General features: G+C 39.1%; 1 protein-coding gene across 3 annotated transcripts in view; it reads left to right on the top strand.

The window, feature by feature from the left end:
- Positions 1-15,711, top strand: part of abcc10 (ATP-binding cassette, sub-family C (CFTR/MRP), member 10) — a 114,603-nt gene that overhangs the window by 30,832 nt on the left and 68,060 nt on the right. For all 3 annotated transcript variants that reach the window (XR_006957902.1, XM_047044313.1, XM_047044312.1), the window contains exon 7: positions 1,740-1,819. Coding sequence is in view for 2 of the 3 variants with exons in the window: in XM_047044313.1 (XP_046900269.1) it covers positions 1,740-1,819 (80 nt within the window). In the remaining variant the exon portion in view is untranslated. The remainder of the gene's footprint in view (positions 1-1,739; positions 1,820-15,711) is intronic.

The raw sequence follows: 15,711 nt of genomic DNA, 5'->3' as shown, positions 1-15,711 counted from the left end.
GGAAACAGCATGGATTGAAGTTTTATGTAGGCAGATGTGTCTTTATATAGGGTGAAATGGAATAAGAAATGCAATACAAAATGGCTGAAAGGGTTGTATTTATGTAAATGTCCACATTGCCCCAATATCTTTGTGTCAATAAATCAAATGTCATTTTGACTGATGGTTTTTCAAACCTTACTCCCAAAGCTGACCAAAGGTAATACTCTGCCCTTTCTATTCATTAAATCTTAACAGTGGGTGTGTAGCAGAGAGGATAGAGAGACTGACTTGTAACCTCATGCTCATGAGTTCAAATCCCCATTCAGCCTATTGTTGTTGGCCAAACATGAAGTTGTTTTGCTTCTACATTGTACATTTTTAAAATATTTTGCCATTTTGCGGAGGAACCCGCATCGCTGCTTGCAGCTATATTTACTTTGTCTTTGCATCGTACAAGCTGAGTAACAGAATGCAACCGTCTGTGATCTGATGTAGATCGGTCGCTGTGATGTAGATAGGTTGTGTTTATGCCTATACAAAACCTGAGCTGAAAACGGGAGAGAAACTGTTCAATGGTCTAACCCCACATTTCAGTGCGACAAAGTTTTCGCACTTAGCACATGCTTTCAGGAACTCATCTTTAACTTTCTGCTCCTGCACTCTGTTTTGGTTATAAAGTATTCTATAGACCAATTATTTGTTTGTAAACAATCGGGATGCGCGCGCACTGTGGCTGCAGAAAACCGGGAAAGGATAGCATTTTAAATGGCAAAAGGACCACACGGATAATACAAATAGTTAGACTTAAAAAGACCAAAAGCGTCGAGGACATGTCTATAGGAGAGAAAGCGATTACCCAATGATCTGTCGCATCAGAATTTTGATTTGGGTCACGAAAGTCTTGAAATTTGAGAATGTCGCCCGGTACAGACCGCATAGTCGAGCGGCAACCATGTCTTCACGTCATGTCACAAAGTACATAATTTTACAATTTTACAGTCAATTCTACATTTAAAAAGTCGAGCAGGGCAGCTTTCAAGAGATATGGAAATTCTGGTTTTAGTAAGCTGGTCCGATTATTTTTCTGATTTGTTTAAACTGGCAATCTGAGTGAGACTACATCCCAGTTACACGTTTTGACATTAGCCTCAGTCAGACTCGCTCACTGGCAGTGTGCACAAGGTTGTATTTCACTCCATTCTACACCAGAAACGTCAGGGAGGACTGCCTAATGTAGATAGAGTCTGGTGAAGATAGCCAGAATCTCGGATTTCTTTAACCTGTCTGTTTCATTCGTCATTTGCCTGAGAAAGCGACCTCCGTTAGCCAGGCTAGTTTTGCCCGATCACTTGGACAGGCTATTTAAGGGTATCGGGGTCAAGTGACTTTTGTGCATAGACAAGTGAACGTAAATGTATTTGTCCAAAGGCCAAGAGCCTCAAAAAGTTAATATCAAGCCCTGCAATCCAGTGGCCAGAGATATATGATGACCTGAACGACACTCCAAGAGTAATAGAACGGGGAGAAGTTCGTCTTTTGCAACCCACATGCGCAGTTGAGCCTGCTTGACAGTTGTGTGACGTAGGGTGATAATTGGTCTATTGAGCTAGTTACTAGAGTATACTTAAGGTTAGCTATCACTAACTAATATTAAACCATGTTTGCCATAAGGAATCAGGTACAGTATATAGACTTCACCCATCAATCAAAATATTTACTGTAGATTATATGATCTTTTCAATCTTTGTGTCCAACAGGGCTTCCTCGTTGTGGTGGTGGGAACGGTTGGATGTGGGAAAAGCTCCTTACTTGCAGCCATTTCTGGAGAACTCAACAGGTAAAACTGTGATCACTGCCTTTCTAACAAAAGAAAGTTGTCATGTTTTCGTTTGGTGTCCTTCACTCTATAGAGAGAGCACTGGAGAGAGTTAAACATGGTACTGTACACAATGTTGTTAGCAGTGGGAAAAAAATAATCCATCATATATCTAGAAGCTCATCTCAATGTCGTCTATCCAGCGGCACCAATAAGCAGTCCCTCCAGGATTTCGCAGGCTTTTTTTGTGATAGTTGCGGGCTAAAATTCCTGATTTTGCGGGAGCTTTTCCAAAAAGTTGCGATGAGAGTTGCAGTGTTTTTTAGGTGTTTGTTGAGATGAAATTGCGGGGGCAAGTGAAAGTTGCGATAAAAAGTTGCACATTTCCTTCTTTGTAATTTGAATTGAGTTATTGGTTTAAAAATAAGTAATTAATAAACAAACATTCAGTAATGAATAAAACCATTGAGAAATGGATGTCCGCCTCCTGCCAGTGGCATGTACTTCCGATGCCACATGCCAGTTAAAGATTTAACCAGTGTTGGGAAAGTTCACTTTTCTACATGAACCAGTTTAATTCATAGTTCACACATTTTAAAATGACCTAGTTTAGTTCATAGTTCACAATCCAAGATTTTGTACTAAGTTTGCAGCTCTAAAAAATTAACTAGTTCAGTTCTTTTTTTCATTATGTTTTGAGCTATAATGTTTCTAAATTATTTCCACAGCCCATATAGAACCACAGACAGCAAATATTTTATTAGTTTAACGCTGAAACTCTTTCAGATTTCATCTTCATATTCAATTTTTAATCCTTATCCAACCAGAATTTACATTCGCATTGAAGGGAGGAATTTCCCTTTTATTTTTACAAAAAAGATTGAAATCTCTGTCTGCAATACCGCTCTCTGCCTTTACGCAACTTCGGCGCTCTCTCGCGTGCCAGGCATAGAAGTAGAAGAAAGCACATGCAGCAATTGACTGGTTGGGCAACCCTGGATACAGGACTGTTAACGGGTGTTTTTCACCTGGAAGTCTCTAGAAATTTGGCAGCTTATTTAATGAAATTAAAAACAGTGAAAGAGTTCAGTATCTCTATCAGGCAGTAGCCTAATACAGTACGTTCAGTTCACGTTCACCAAAAAGTTCATGAACTTTCGTTTGTTCAATGAATGGTTTCAGACACAGCACTGGATTTAACCCCTGCCGGAGAGGTTTTGGGAGACGTCGATGATTGGTCAAAGTTGTGGAAAAACGCTGAATTCGCAGGGAATCTTTGAATTGGTGTGAATTGGTGCGATCGCAACATCGCAAATTCCTGGAGGGTCTGAATAAGAAGAACCTCATGATACAAATGGCCAGTAGGAATTATATATTTTATAAAGTTATTCCACTGAAGGGGTTGTAGAATCTAAATGCTTGGTTTAGGCAAATTAATTACACTGTCAGTGTTGTTCACAGCTATTATAGGATGGCTGTTATGGTCAACATCAAATGAAAATGCCTGCCTAGTATTTCACTGTGCCTGAAATCAATATAATAAGTAGAGTACTACAAAAGAAAAAGAAAATTCAAGACCTCTAAAGGTGAAGGCACCTTCAATTAACACACCTGAGAAAATTGAGTGATGTTGAACATTAGTGTTAAATATATATAGATATATATTTAATTAATTAAATAAATGTCATTGTAGCGGGGTGTTGCAATATTAATAATGATGCAAGTTCACCTGAATGTAATCAATTTAACGGGGAACCACCTTGATATTATATTCAGCATTTAATAAAATTTACATTTGTTATAATTACCATTTTTTAACTACCTTACCCCAAATCAAAGAAACATTAACAAAGTTATTCTAATATTCTGAATGAATGAATTATTTGTTAAGACTACAACAGTGATGTTCAAATTATGGAATGTAAACACGTTGAAATGACTCACACAGACACTGAGATGGTAGCAAAAAAGAAATGAAAGGTATGATATATGAATAACAAAATGCTAAATGGTACAATTTGAGTTTGGATGACCAAAGAAACTAAACTAAAGAAATAAAAATAAGTGACAGCGTTTTAGTGAATGGGGAAGAAGGGAACAGAATTGGGCCTTAACTTGCATAAACAGGACAGGAGTCTAGTGACAAAACTAACAAAAAGTTGATTACATGCAGTCAAGCATCAACAAATGTAAATTGTACTTAATGCCAGAGTCACAAAAGAGAAATAGAATCCAGTCAAAAGTGGACGTTGTTTTATCGTGGAAGTGCAGATTGTAAGCTTTCAAATTATATGTCATTAGCCTGGCTGCCAGCCCAACTTCTCCCCGCCCACAAAAACATTTGTTCGGGAAGTTGGGTCTGGAGGGTCTCGTATTGGGGACAACTACAGAAAACCAGAATCGGGACGGACCAATGAAATTGCCAGGGCGGGCTTTATACGATGATGGACAGATGATCAACAGTAACGTAATCAACAACGTCACGAAAGAGCGCTTGGGTTGAATTCGTTTTCAACAAACAACATATTACGTTGCTCTGATTGGTTGTAGGTCTATCCAATTGAGCGAAGAGGCATTTGTTTTACGAGTTCGGTTGAAACACGCCCCGTAGTCACAGCCCAACGGAGGGTTTTCAGACTCATATTCTGACTAGAATTATGACAACGTCAGGCTAATGTGTTGAAATCTGAAAATAGTTGAAGAAGAAACAATATTCACAGTCAATCCTAGATATGTGTGTTTTATTACCCAGTATGTTTGCACTGACTACATTGCACGGTACCTGGCCCAATTATGGTTCAAGTTACAGAGATGCTCCGATCAGATTTTTTGGTGCCCATCACTGAAATCTGTATCTGCCGATCTGATAATATCGATCACGGTGTCGGTTAAAGCATTCTATTTATTGTGTAGCATTTTTTATAAAATGTATTATTCTTAACAACATTGGTATTGTATTTTAAGTATTTAAATTACGAGACGAGAGAGTATCATGAATTGACAGCCATCCGTTCTATTGCAGGGAACGTGCAACATTCCAGTGTTGAAGCTCTCTCTCTCTTACTATAAAATGTGTAAATAATAATATATAATAAAAATATTAATCTTTAAATAAAAATCATAACAATAGAATATCATGTGCAACATTCCACTCTCTAGAGGCTCTCAAGAGAACTTGGAGCTTATACAGTAACTTTCCTGTGGAAAAATAATCATACAAACTTAACCCTTTCCTGCCGGACCATTCAAATAAGGGAACAAAAGTTCCCATGGTTCCCGTCTTAATATCTTCGCTGTCCAATCACCGATTTTATTTCAGAAAACTTCCAGAAACTCATGACAACTTAAGCTCAAAGCACATATCATTGGTTAAGGGGTTACTGGGAAGGGGAAATAAATGTATCGTCAGCAACGGCAGCCATTGTTTACCAAGGCGGAGCCAGAGCGGATACCATGGGAGATTGCCTACAGTGTTAGATTTACAGCTTCTAATTGAAATCGGAGACAATATTATGAGTTAAAACAAGTTTCTTAATATGTGTTGACAATATTGTCAATTAAAAGTCTCAACTTTTTACTTACCATAAAATGTGTTTGTGGGAATGACGCAAGTTTTTTTTCAGGCAAGAATTACGTGTCCGGCTTGGCCATTTGTGACAGGCAGCTATGACGGTAGTAGCACTGTTTAGCTTCGATTTGAGCAGATTTTTAAAAAAAACGTCGAAAAACAACATAAACTAGCTAGATTATGTACACTGTAAACTAAATGTACATGCCTTGTTTGGTCAATTTGGTCGATTGTGGAAGAATCTCAAATGTATTTTAGTTATCGAGAGGAGTATCCAGCCATAGTGCTAGCTACTTAAGGATTTCCCCATATCTCCACTAGTCACTAGAATGGTCTTAACTTTTAATCAAAATATGATTTTTTTAATCTGTCTTCTGTTCTACATTTCCCACAGATTTGTGGATACTCCACCTACTCAAAGTTTTTCTCCATCTTGTAATTAAAGTGGTTACAAATTAAGTTGTCTGATGAGGTATGGTGGATGGAGAAGTTTTTGCAAAAAATGGCTGCCTGAAACTAGCCTGGTCCTAACCAGACCCTCGTACATTTCATTTGTACAGAGGGTCTGGGATCGCTCCATTGACAAACGTTAACTTCCTTGAAGGCGGGTCCTCTGTTGAAGTTTAAAACTATTGGATCTGCCCAGAGCCACTCTGATTTGCCATAACCAATCGCAAGCGTTCGCCTTAGCCAAGTCCTTCACCACTACTGTAACGGAGCTAGCTGCCGTAGCTGGAAAATCAAACTTTTCCCGAACCCCGTGGGGAGGAGGGCCACAACATCATGGCCACCAACAAAACTCAGCAAGGAATGTTCTTGCTCCGGCTTTAACTTATGGATATTCGGCAGCATTGCCACAACCGCAGAATAGCTTTGCTCACATCTTTCTCCGCCGTCATTACTGAACTACTCAAACTAGTGCACGACATGAACGTCATTGTTGTCAGCCACTCCCTCTGTTCGCTGATTTGACCTACAAAACATTAGTTTCTGAAAACCGACTTCAAAGTCAAACTCCCAGACCTAGTACAGAAGCAAAATCCAAATTGAGCGGAAGTACGTAGGAGGGCAGAGCCAGGCTAGCCTGAAACCACCTTGACAAAATAAGATTTGCCTTAAGTAATCATATATTCATTCACATCATAAAAATCCCCTAGTTCTCCTATTCAATATGGTATAGACAGTTAAGGTGTATGATATGACAATTCATAAAATATTAATATGAATATCATATTTCAACAGCATATGCAATGTTCAAAATTTTGGTTCAGGCAGTAACTGCGACATAAACAGGCTATAGCCAAATATCCAATGTTTCAAGTCAGGCAGTAACTGCGACATAAACGGGCTATAGCCAAATATCCAATGTTTCAGGTCAGTTTCAAGTCGATTTGTCTGCATTTAGGAGGAGATAACAGACAGAATAAAGATTAAAGGTGCACAGGAAGTCAGCAATTTAACAAAAAAACAAAACATGTATTTTTATCTGTATAGTGTCTCGCTCACTCACACTCACATACTTCACTCACTCTCTCACTTCACGCACTCACTCATTCACTCACTCACTCACTCGGAGAGGGGCATACTAGAGTATTCAAACCTTACTTCTGATTAAGCAGCATCATTAGCAGATTTGCCTTGATAAATATAAGCCTATCAGCATTTTTAGGAGTCACCCTGTTCCTCTTCTCACCTAAAATATGTCCTGCTGTGCTGAAAAGTCGTTCGCTATCTACACTTGTACAAATTGCGGAGAGGAAGACTTGTGCTGCTTGTGCAAGAGCAGGAAAGCGGTCTTTATTGGCCTTCCAAAAAGCACTGGCTGTCCGTGACTGTTTTCGTTCAAATGCGGGTCTCACAGAGTAATGTCGCACATGTGCGATTCCGATAGAAAAAAAACTATGATAAACACTATAGTATGGCTTCAAATTTACAATTAGGATGCTAATAAGTAACGCTACCAGGTAGTAGCATTGCTACGAGTATTATGCTAGGTTTCTAGGTAGCGAAAGCTAACTAAAGCTAGCTAGCTTCCGTTTTGGAAAAATAACTCTGGTTGAAGCGTCGGAAATATTTAGAACTCACGTATCTAAAGGTTAAATCATCATTTCTTACCATTGGCGGCATTAAATGCCTATCTAACGTTATATTGAAACTGCTCTGATGGTAATTCTCGCAGATTTTATGTCATCTGATTGGTCATGTTTGATCGGCCGTTTTGAGAACGCCGATCAAAATCGATAATGGGAATACCGGCCGATATGGATCGGCGCCGATCAGATCGGAGCATCCCTAGTTCGTTATGTTTTAAGTTGTTGGTGCAAATCCCATCTACCGAAAACAGCCTGAGAGAGCCTATCTGCGGTTTACCAGGTCAAACAAAGAAAACTGTATCCTTTGTACCTACAATACAATGAGATTAGCCTATTCATTCTATTAAGTCTGTGAATGTAGACTAAAACGAATGTATGACAGAAATGTACGGCCAACACAAATAAGGCATGGTTGAAAGTTGACACAACTACTTGTGTAACATTATATTTAAGGGTACTTGACTTGAGACAAAATCTGCCCCCTTTAGGAGGGGGGATGAGATTGTACTTAGTACAGAGAAATACAGCCTAAATATGGCTGCACCGTAATGCAAATCACATCAGGCACGTCGCGCCCACAACTCAACTGGAAGCTTAGATAAACAAGAACAAATTCTGAGTATTTAGTAATCCTAAACATGTTGTTTATTATATTGAGTGACTTCTTCAACACCAACTTTTGTAATATGCTAGAAAATGAAAACTATATAAAACAAACAAAAAAAGGTTTTCGGCTTCTAGCGGACAATATGTATTTAAGGTTTGTCGGTGTGTTGATTTGAGGGTCAAAAGGGCTTGTGGTGAAGGTCCAAGGGCTTGTGGTCCTGGAGTTCTGGGCTAATGACAGATGTCCGTAAAGCTTTTTAATCTTTCATCACAGAACACCTCCAGTCAGTGGGACAGACTGGATTTAAGTCAATAAATATAAGTCGACTTGGTTGCTTCCTTTTGTAGATTTGTCCAATCAGCATTGCAGTCACTTAACCTAGTGATCATCTGAAAATTACTGATCAGTGTTGTTTGTCTTTTATAAATTTAGGTAAAAAAAAGTATTTGGCTAAGGGTTTCAAGACCATTGGTCAGTCATCATGGACTTGGCAGTGTCCATTTAGATTCCCCAGAGTTCCTATATAGGTTTGAATTGGGGTTTAGTTTGAACATGTCCTTAAAATGCCCATATATTATCCATATCTTCCTAGTGCATCTACTCTCATCTTCCGAATAAACGATTCTAATTTCGGACGGGACGTTTACTTTTTGGGGGGAAAATCGAGACATAATTTTAGAAAATTTCATGCATTTTTTTCGGAAGGGAAGATAAATTTGAACTCTGATGTGAAAACGTTAGCTACCTTCCTTAGCTAGCTAGCTACTGGCAAAGTAGCTTACATTAGCCAACGACATTAGCTACCAACTGGTTGTCAGTGCAAGCTAGTAATGTTAGCCAGAGCTTCATTATGGCTCTGATGTTAGCTCTAGCTACTGTACACTCACATAACGGTTCCCATTCAGCACACAAGCATGACAGTCACAACCTATAGACAACGAGCCTCTCATCGTCAAATAAAAATCCCAGGGCATTTACTTTTTTATATTTTGCAAACTCAAGTACAGTAGATACTTTGAAGGTGTAACTAGTACTGGTGCAAGTTCAGGGTTGTAGACTATGCCGCACAAGACGCGGAATATGAGGTATGAGCACCTGCAATTGTGAAGCGCGGCAGGGTTTTCACGACACGTGATCAGACCGGAAGTCGCGATTTTGGAGGCACTCCGCATAACAACAAAGCACAGGCACTGTGGTATACCAAACGTCGTCAAGGAAAATGGTTAATTATAGCCGTGTTTCAAGTTGTACCAATAGGACAGATCGAGAAAAAAACATTTTGAATATTATCGACTTCCAAAAGTTATAAAAAACCAGGGAGAGGAATGCCAGAGATTATCAAAGGAAAGAAGGTAGGGCCTACTTGTGGTTGGCAATCCTCAACCAAGATCTACGAGGGGAAAAAACACGTTTGAGAGTCACTTGGCTACACCTTGACTATCGCAATGATATCATACAGTTAAGGTTAGTTTGGTTAAAGACGTTATTGCACTACTTACTTTGGCCTTCACAATCACAACACAACGGTTGTTGATAACTTGGTACTGCATCTCCCTCACCCATCCACACACCATCCGGCTCATAGAGTTAATATAAACTTGCAGGGGTGGCCAACCCTGGTCCTCGAGAGCCTCAGTCCTGCATGTTTTAGATGTTTCCCTGCTCCAGTACACCTGATTCAAATGAATGGTCGTTATCCAAGCCTGAGAATGACCGTTTATTTGAATCAGGTGTGCTGGAGCAGGGAAACATCTAAAACATGCAGGACTGAGGCTCTCGACCAGGGTTGGCCACCCCAGAGAGTAAGCTACTTTTGTCTTCCAAGATGGCGTCCCCATTGATTTCTATGAAAAGTGTTCAGTGGCGCAGTGAGGCAAGCGAGAGCGCGAGACTGGACGCGGCCATCTTTCCACTTCCGTGTCTTCCTGTCTAGCTTTAAACAGTGGCTCTTTTTTTCCCTAGCTCCGAGAGCTCATGTAAATCGGCTATCGGCCAATGTGAACTTTTGTGCTTGTGTCCTGTTAGTATCCGCGATACTAACAGGATATTATATTGACTAAGCAAATAAATGGGTTGCTAGTTTACCCATTTCGGATTGGTTTCAAACTTAGCAAAAATCGGGAAAAATTCTTCTATGAAAAAGCTAGTAGTATGAGCCAGGTTCGAGAATCAAACACAAATTATTAGGGGAGATAGTTTTGTAAATGTTGAATGGAGTTAATAGAATAAAAACGACCGGAAGAGTCGGAAACCTAACCGTACATGCAATACCACCTACATCCACCGGGGCCGTTGCTTCAAGCCGAGGGGCGAGGGGTGGGGGCTTGATCCGGCTATAGGCTTCCAAACCTTTGTAGGATTTAAGGTCCCCTATATCAGGATATGCAACTGAAGGAAGAATCACCGGGTCGTCACGGATCCAAGAAGAGGGAGCTAACTCGTAGGGATCTGCACTGCCAATAAATCGTAATTTCTCTGTTTCTCGTGTCTTTTCTTGTTGTCCAAGTCCTTCCCTCTATGCCTTTGCATTTTGGACGCGATTAGATAAGCCTTTCGGTTGTTTAGACATAGCTACATTCACTTAATGTATCCAAAGCGCACAATACTCCATTGCACTCCGTTCAGTTTGTTTACACCGAGTGCCTCCACACTGGCCGCGCATCCGCGCTAACGCCCAGAACGTGACGTCGGTGAAAATGTAGTGGCTCCAATTCAGTCTAAGTTCTTAAGTTCTTTACCAAATATCAAAGTTCAAAAACAGCACGGAAACTGGCATCCAAGTATGATGCAAAGTGTTTATTCGAATCTAACACAGAGGATTGATTCCAACAAACGTGAGCATGGTCTCGAGATCAGACTGAAATTCTTCTCCGGACATCTGCTTTTATATTTGTTCTCCATTATTTTTGTTATTTTTCCATTGGTACATTGTATGTAGTTACAGATTCATATATGCATTTCACACTTGGTTGGTCCATTGTCACAAAATTTAAATGGCCTGGAACTTTCTCCATCGTTCTCCCACCCAGTGCCCACGTGAGGCCTAGTGGCCCAGCTGTACAGGTTATACTGAGTTTAAAGATGTAAATCTGCCCTCTGATAGCTAGGCCTTGTAGTCCCTTGCCTGGTAGTTGTAGTTTTTCCTGGGTGAATCCTTCTCACATACTTCTCTCTCCGGCTCTCAAACTCTGCTTATCTGGACTTCCGCATTTGGCTTTATTTCTTATTATGTTTTTAGGTCAATACCAATCAATCAACACTTTTGCATCATGTTTTTCCAATAATATAGTGTATAAAGGTAAAAAGTGATTTAGTGGTTCAATATCAATTACACAGTACCAAGATTGTTTTTTCCATCTTCATGATTACAACAGTGTGCTGATAATTCTTCATCAAAAACCCTCTAAGTTTGTTGACGTACCGTATACCAGTAGTCATGGCATGTTTGTTATTTGACAGATTTGTAACTATGTATTTCCAAGCTACAGGCATTGAAGTATTTTCCTAACAATGCTTTATTTGGTAGTGGTTGTCATGTTGACTGTAAGCTGTTTAAGGAAAAGTGATAGTACTAGTAAATGTATGTTTGTAACTAAACAGACTCTTTTTTTAAACTTTGTAATAACTATGTATGTCCAGTGGTTTTCATGTTATGTTGCAGTCATGTTGACAGTAAGATTTTGTATTTCCAAACTACAAGTGTTGAAGTTTTTTCCTAGCAATGGTATATTTGCTGTCCATTTCTATTCCTGATTGCAAGTGACAGTAAAAGATGCGCACTTACACTGATAGGAACACATTTTGATCGCATATGGACACAGTTTGGGTGCTGATTTGGAAATGTTCCAGGGGGTACTTTTGTCCGGGGGGTACTTTTATTAGATTTTGAGGATTTGTCCGGGGGGTACTTTTATTCCGGGGGGTACTTTTATTTGGAAGATAAGAGTACAAAATATGGTGTAATGGTTCTTTCTTAATTTGGGAGTCAGTTGAATACCAAGATTGACGACTTATGTTATTAACTCTAAAAAGAAAGATATACATCATCAGAGATCAATTCCTATAATCCTTAGTGTCTGTGTAGCACTGTAGTCCTTGAGATGATTTGTTTTAAGTAGCCCTTTGTCCCAGTTTCTCCTCCTGAGGAGACAAAGTGTTGGCGAACGTGGGTGCATGTCGGTCGAGTACCCCTCTTAGGAATCCCTTCGCGACCTGATCTCATGATAGGAAGGCCATCTGTTGTGACGTGAGGTGACTTCCCTGCCTTTTGCTGCATGGAGGTGGGCTTAGGAAGGCATACACAGGACCAACAGGCACTGTGGATTTTGGTTTGGAAGACTCTGATACATATTGAGTGACCATAATATTAATAAAAGTACAAATGAGAGTTACAGAATAGGAAGTTATTGCAATTTGGTGAGATACAGGCCCAAATCAAATCTTATTTTTATGACCCTTTTATGCAAGCTGTGTGTGACAAAGATGTAAACTATACTAAATGGAATAAGTCAATTGATCAGAAGAAATTAGATGGGAACAAGAGGTAGCAGTAGTACTGAGCAGTAGTTCAACACATGTATTATTTTTTTCACTTGAATTCATATACTTTCTGGGTGCACCCTTTGACTCTAACATCAGTAATTACAAATTGGATCAGACAGACACATAACAACAATATTCATAAATGTTGTTTCTCGCTAAATTCTGTTACACAAAAGAAAATATATCACCACCAATTGTGAGAACCATAGCTACAATCTGTTACCAGTCCGATATGAAACGAGAATAGTTTGTCCTCAAGATGAAGGTTCCAAATCTTCCAGCTTTATCCTTGTGGGGTGGCTCGCAACCCAATTCAATGTATCCCATGTGTTTCCTTTAGGATTTTTTTTAGCAGTCGGGGCAGTTCTGTCTAAACCCCCCCCCCCCCCCCCCCCCCCCAACCCTATATTTCGAGCAGGTTAATGTAATAGTCTAATAGCTTATGTTATGTCATATCGCACATATTTTCGTCCTATTTCCCCTCAAGCAATAAGTTTAGGCTACTTAAAGACACCTTCCACTCATAAAGTATGTTCTAAATGGTGCCAATTAATAATTGACGTAACAACTTAGTGTAAATGGTCAGTAGCCTAGCCTATCGATTAAGGTAGGCCACTCGAAAGCACGTGTGCACTATCTGCTTCATTTGATCTTGATAAGCATTCTGTAGCAAATAATAACAATAAACCCACTATTAATTACATTATCTTAATGCAGTGTAACTACTTCAGCATAATAATGTACCTAAAATACAAAGGTGAGCAAGGGCAGCAATTGCTATCGAATCAACAGACACGTGCAATTTAGCTAGCCGGTGAAGAATACAAACAATGAAAATCACCAGTTAACTTAATTTAAATTTGCAAGAACAATAGACTGATACAATAACAGGCTTAATTGAACTGACAACATAAGTTAGACGACTTACAGTTCTCAAGGACACACACACGCAATCTCAACTGCGGTGTGAAGCGCCTGTCCGTGCTCTTCTCCGACATGCACTCTAACAATCACTGCTGATAACAGCCCTATTTCTGATACCGTGGCAGCAGAAATGTAGCAGTGGCGGGTCAGCATAGTTGAAATACGGCCATTTTATAATAAATGTTGTCTTCCTTCAAACTAAATAACTTAAATCACATTAACCTTTAACCATTTAGCCAGAGTGAAAACCTCTAACACAATGCCTATGTTTTCCAACGTTGTATGGAAATATTAAATCATGAAAATATGGAACCATGAAATATGAAAATAAATTTAGATTGCCCCTACTTTGAGCAGGCTCTTTAGAAGTTTGACCCAATATAAAATTCTGAACTGACCAACTACATTTCACAAGTACATTTTGAGTGAAGCTTACCAAGACAGTTAAGTGTGCAACTGCCATTTCCAAATACCAATGGATTCAGGCTAAAAGATCAATCTCCAATAATAATAGTTTGAGCACTATGATTATCTTTATAATCGTTTTCTCTTTTTCCTTTTACGAAATCGTAATGTCAAGCTCTTCGCAGGTAATCCTTTGTTTAACTCCAAGGGTTTTCCCACTTTTTTTTAAGATAGACGGACCCTCAATATCTATGTGTCATTTAATTGGCCCAAACCATCTCAATTTGATAGGTTAACTCCACAGTCAGTTTAGACTAACACCCGTTTTAAAATTAACCCATTAGTTACCCTGGGTTACAAGTGTCACAGAGGGCTTTACATACTCTCATACCATAGAACTGCCCTGCCCTTCAGCCAACCTAAACTTTCAAGGAAGACAAGGAAAAACTCAAAGTAAAAGTAATTGCGGAAAAAACCTTGGGAGGAGCAATTTGGTGAGGGATTCCCTCTTCCAGAGATGGTTGGTGAAGAGAGGTGCAGACCAGAGGCTAAAGATAGCCATGCTTCAAGAGTAGAGAATAGATGTTTGGCAAACGGATGTTGAAACAGATAACCAGTTCCAACTCGGTGCTCCTCAGGCCGAAAATGTAGGGGTGAACACCTTAAATCAACCTGCAAGGCAATTTTTTCACATTTGACCAATTTCAACTTGTTACAAAATTTTTTTTTTGTTATAAATAAACTACAATGTGCTGTTTCATTTTTGTTCAGTCACATTTTAATTGAATGGTGCTTAACACATGCACATTCCTAAATGTTAACAAAGTATTATTACTCTCATTACAGTGCAAAAACCAAACCAAACATATTAAATGTAAACATGAAGTAAGTGATTTCACTGGCTGCATTTACACTACATGGTTCAAGTGACCCAATTCAAATGTTTTCCTCCCATGTGGCACTGATCAGATATGACCCATGCAAGTGTAAGCAGGAAAAAAGCACATGGATTCCGATATTGTCATATCGGTTTGATGAAGTTAAATTCAACGTACTAAGTCCTTGGATCAAAAATTCTCTTAAGTTTGAAACAGCACAGGAAATCTGACAGAGTTTGATGCAAAGAGTTTTATTACAATCTAAGAAAGCAGGGTGATTCCAAAAAACGTGAGTGTGATTCTGCAGAACCAGACTGAAGAAATCTTCTCCGAACACTCTTTTATATCAAAATCTTATCAGTTCTGTAAGTTTACTAATGGTACAATATTTGTTTTGTCACAATTCATTTTACTTCTTATTGGATCTCTCTCTCTGAGAGATTCAGATCGCAGGTGCATAGAGAATTCATCTATTTTTTGAGACCTACTCTGACCTTGGAGGCCAGTTACACTGGGCTCAGGCATCATTACTGCTGGGTCTTGTAGTTTTTTTATTATATGAATTTGCTCACGTAGATTTATCTCACACCCATCCACAATCATTCAGATTAACACTTCGGGCTTAATTTTCCTTCCATCTCTTAGGGGAAATCCAAACAGTCAACGACTTTGCATCAGGCTTTTTCAATAGTATAACATAAAGGTATAAAGTATCAATACAAGTATAAAGTATAAAAGTGATTAAATGGCATTCTTCATCATATAATCCATACTCATTCTTCATCTTCATAATTACAACAGTGTGATATTATTCCACATCAGGTTTCAGGCCTCATTCTTATGGAAATAAATCGGTGCATTTGCTATGTAAGCGGACAGATCGGATATTCCCCAGT

Source organism: Hypomesus transpacificus, chromosome 21 (genome assembly GCF_021917145.1).
Source record: "Hypomesus transpacificus isolate Combined female chromosome 21, fHypTra1, whole genome shotgun sequence".
In the NCBI taxonomy this organism is placed as follows: Eukaryota; Metazoa; Chordata; class Actinopteri; order Osmeriformes; family Osmeridae; genus Hypomesus; species Hypomesus transpacificus.
The sequence above is the reverse complement of the archived record's forward strand: the minus strand, read 5'-3'. Positions and strand labels throughout refer to the sequence as shown.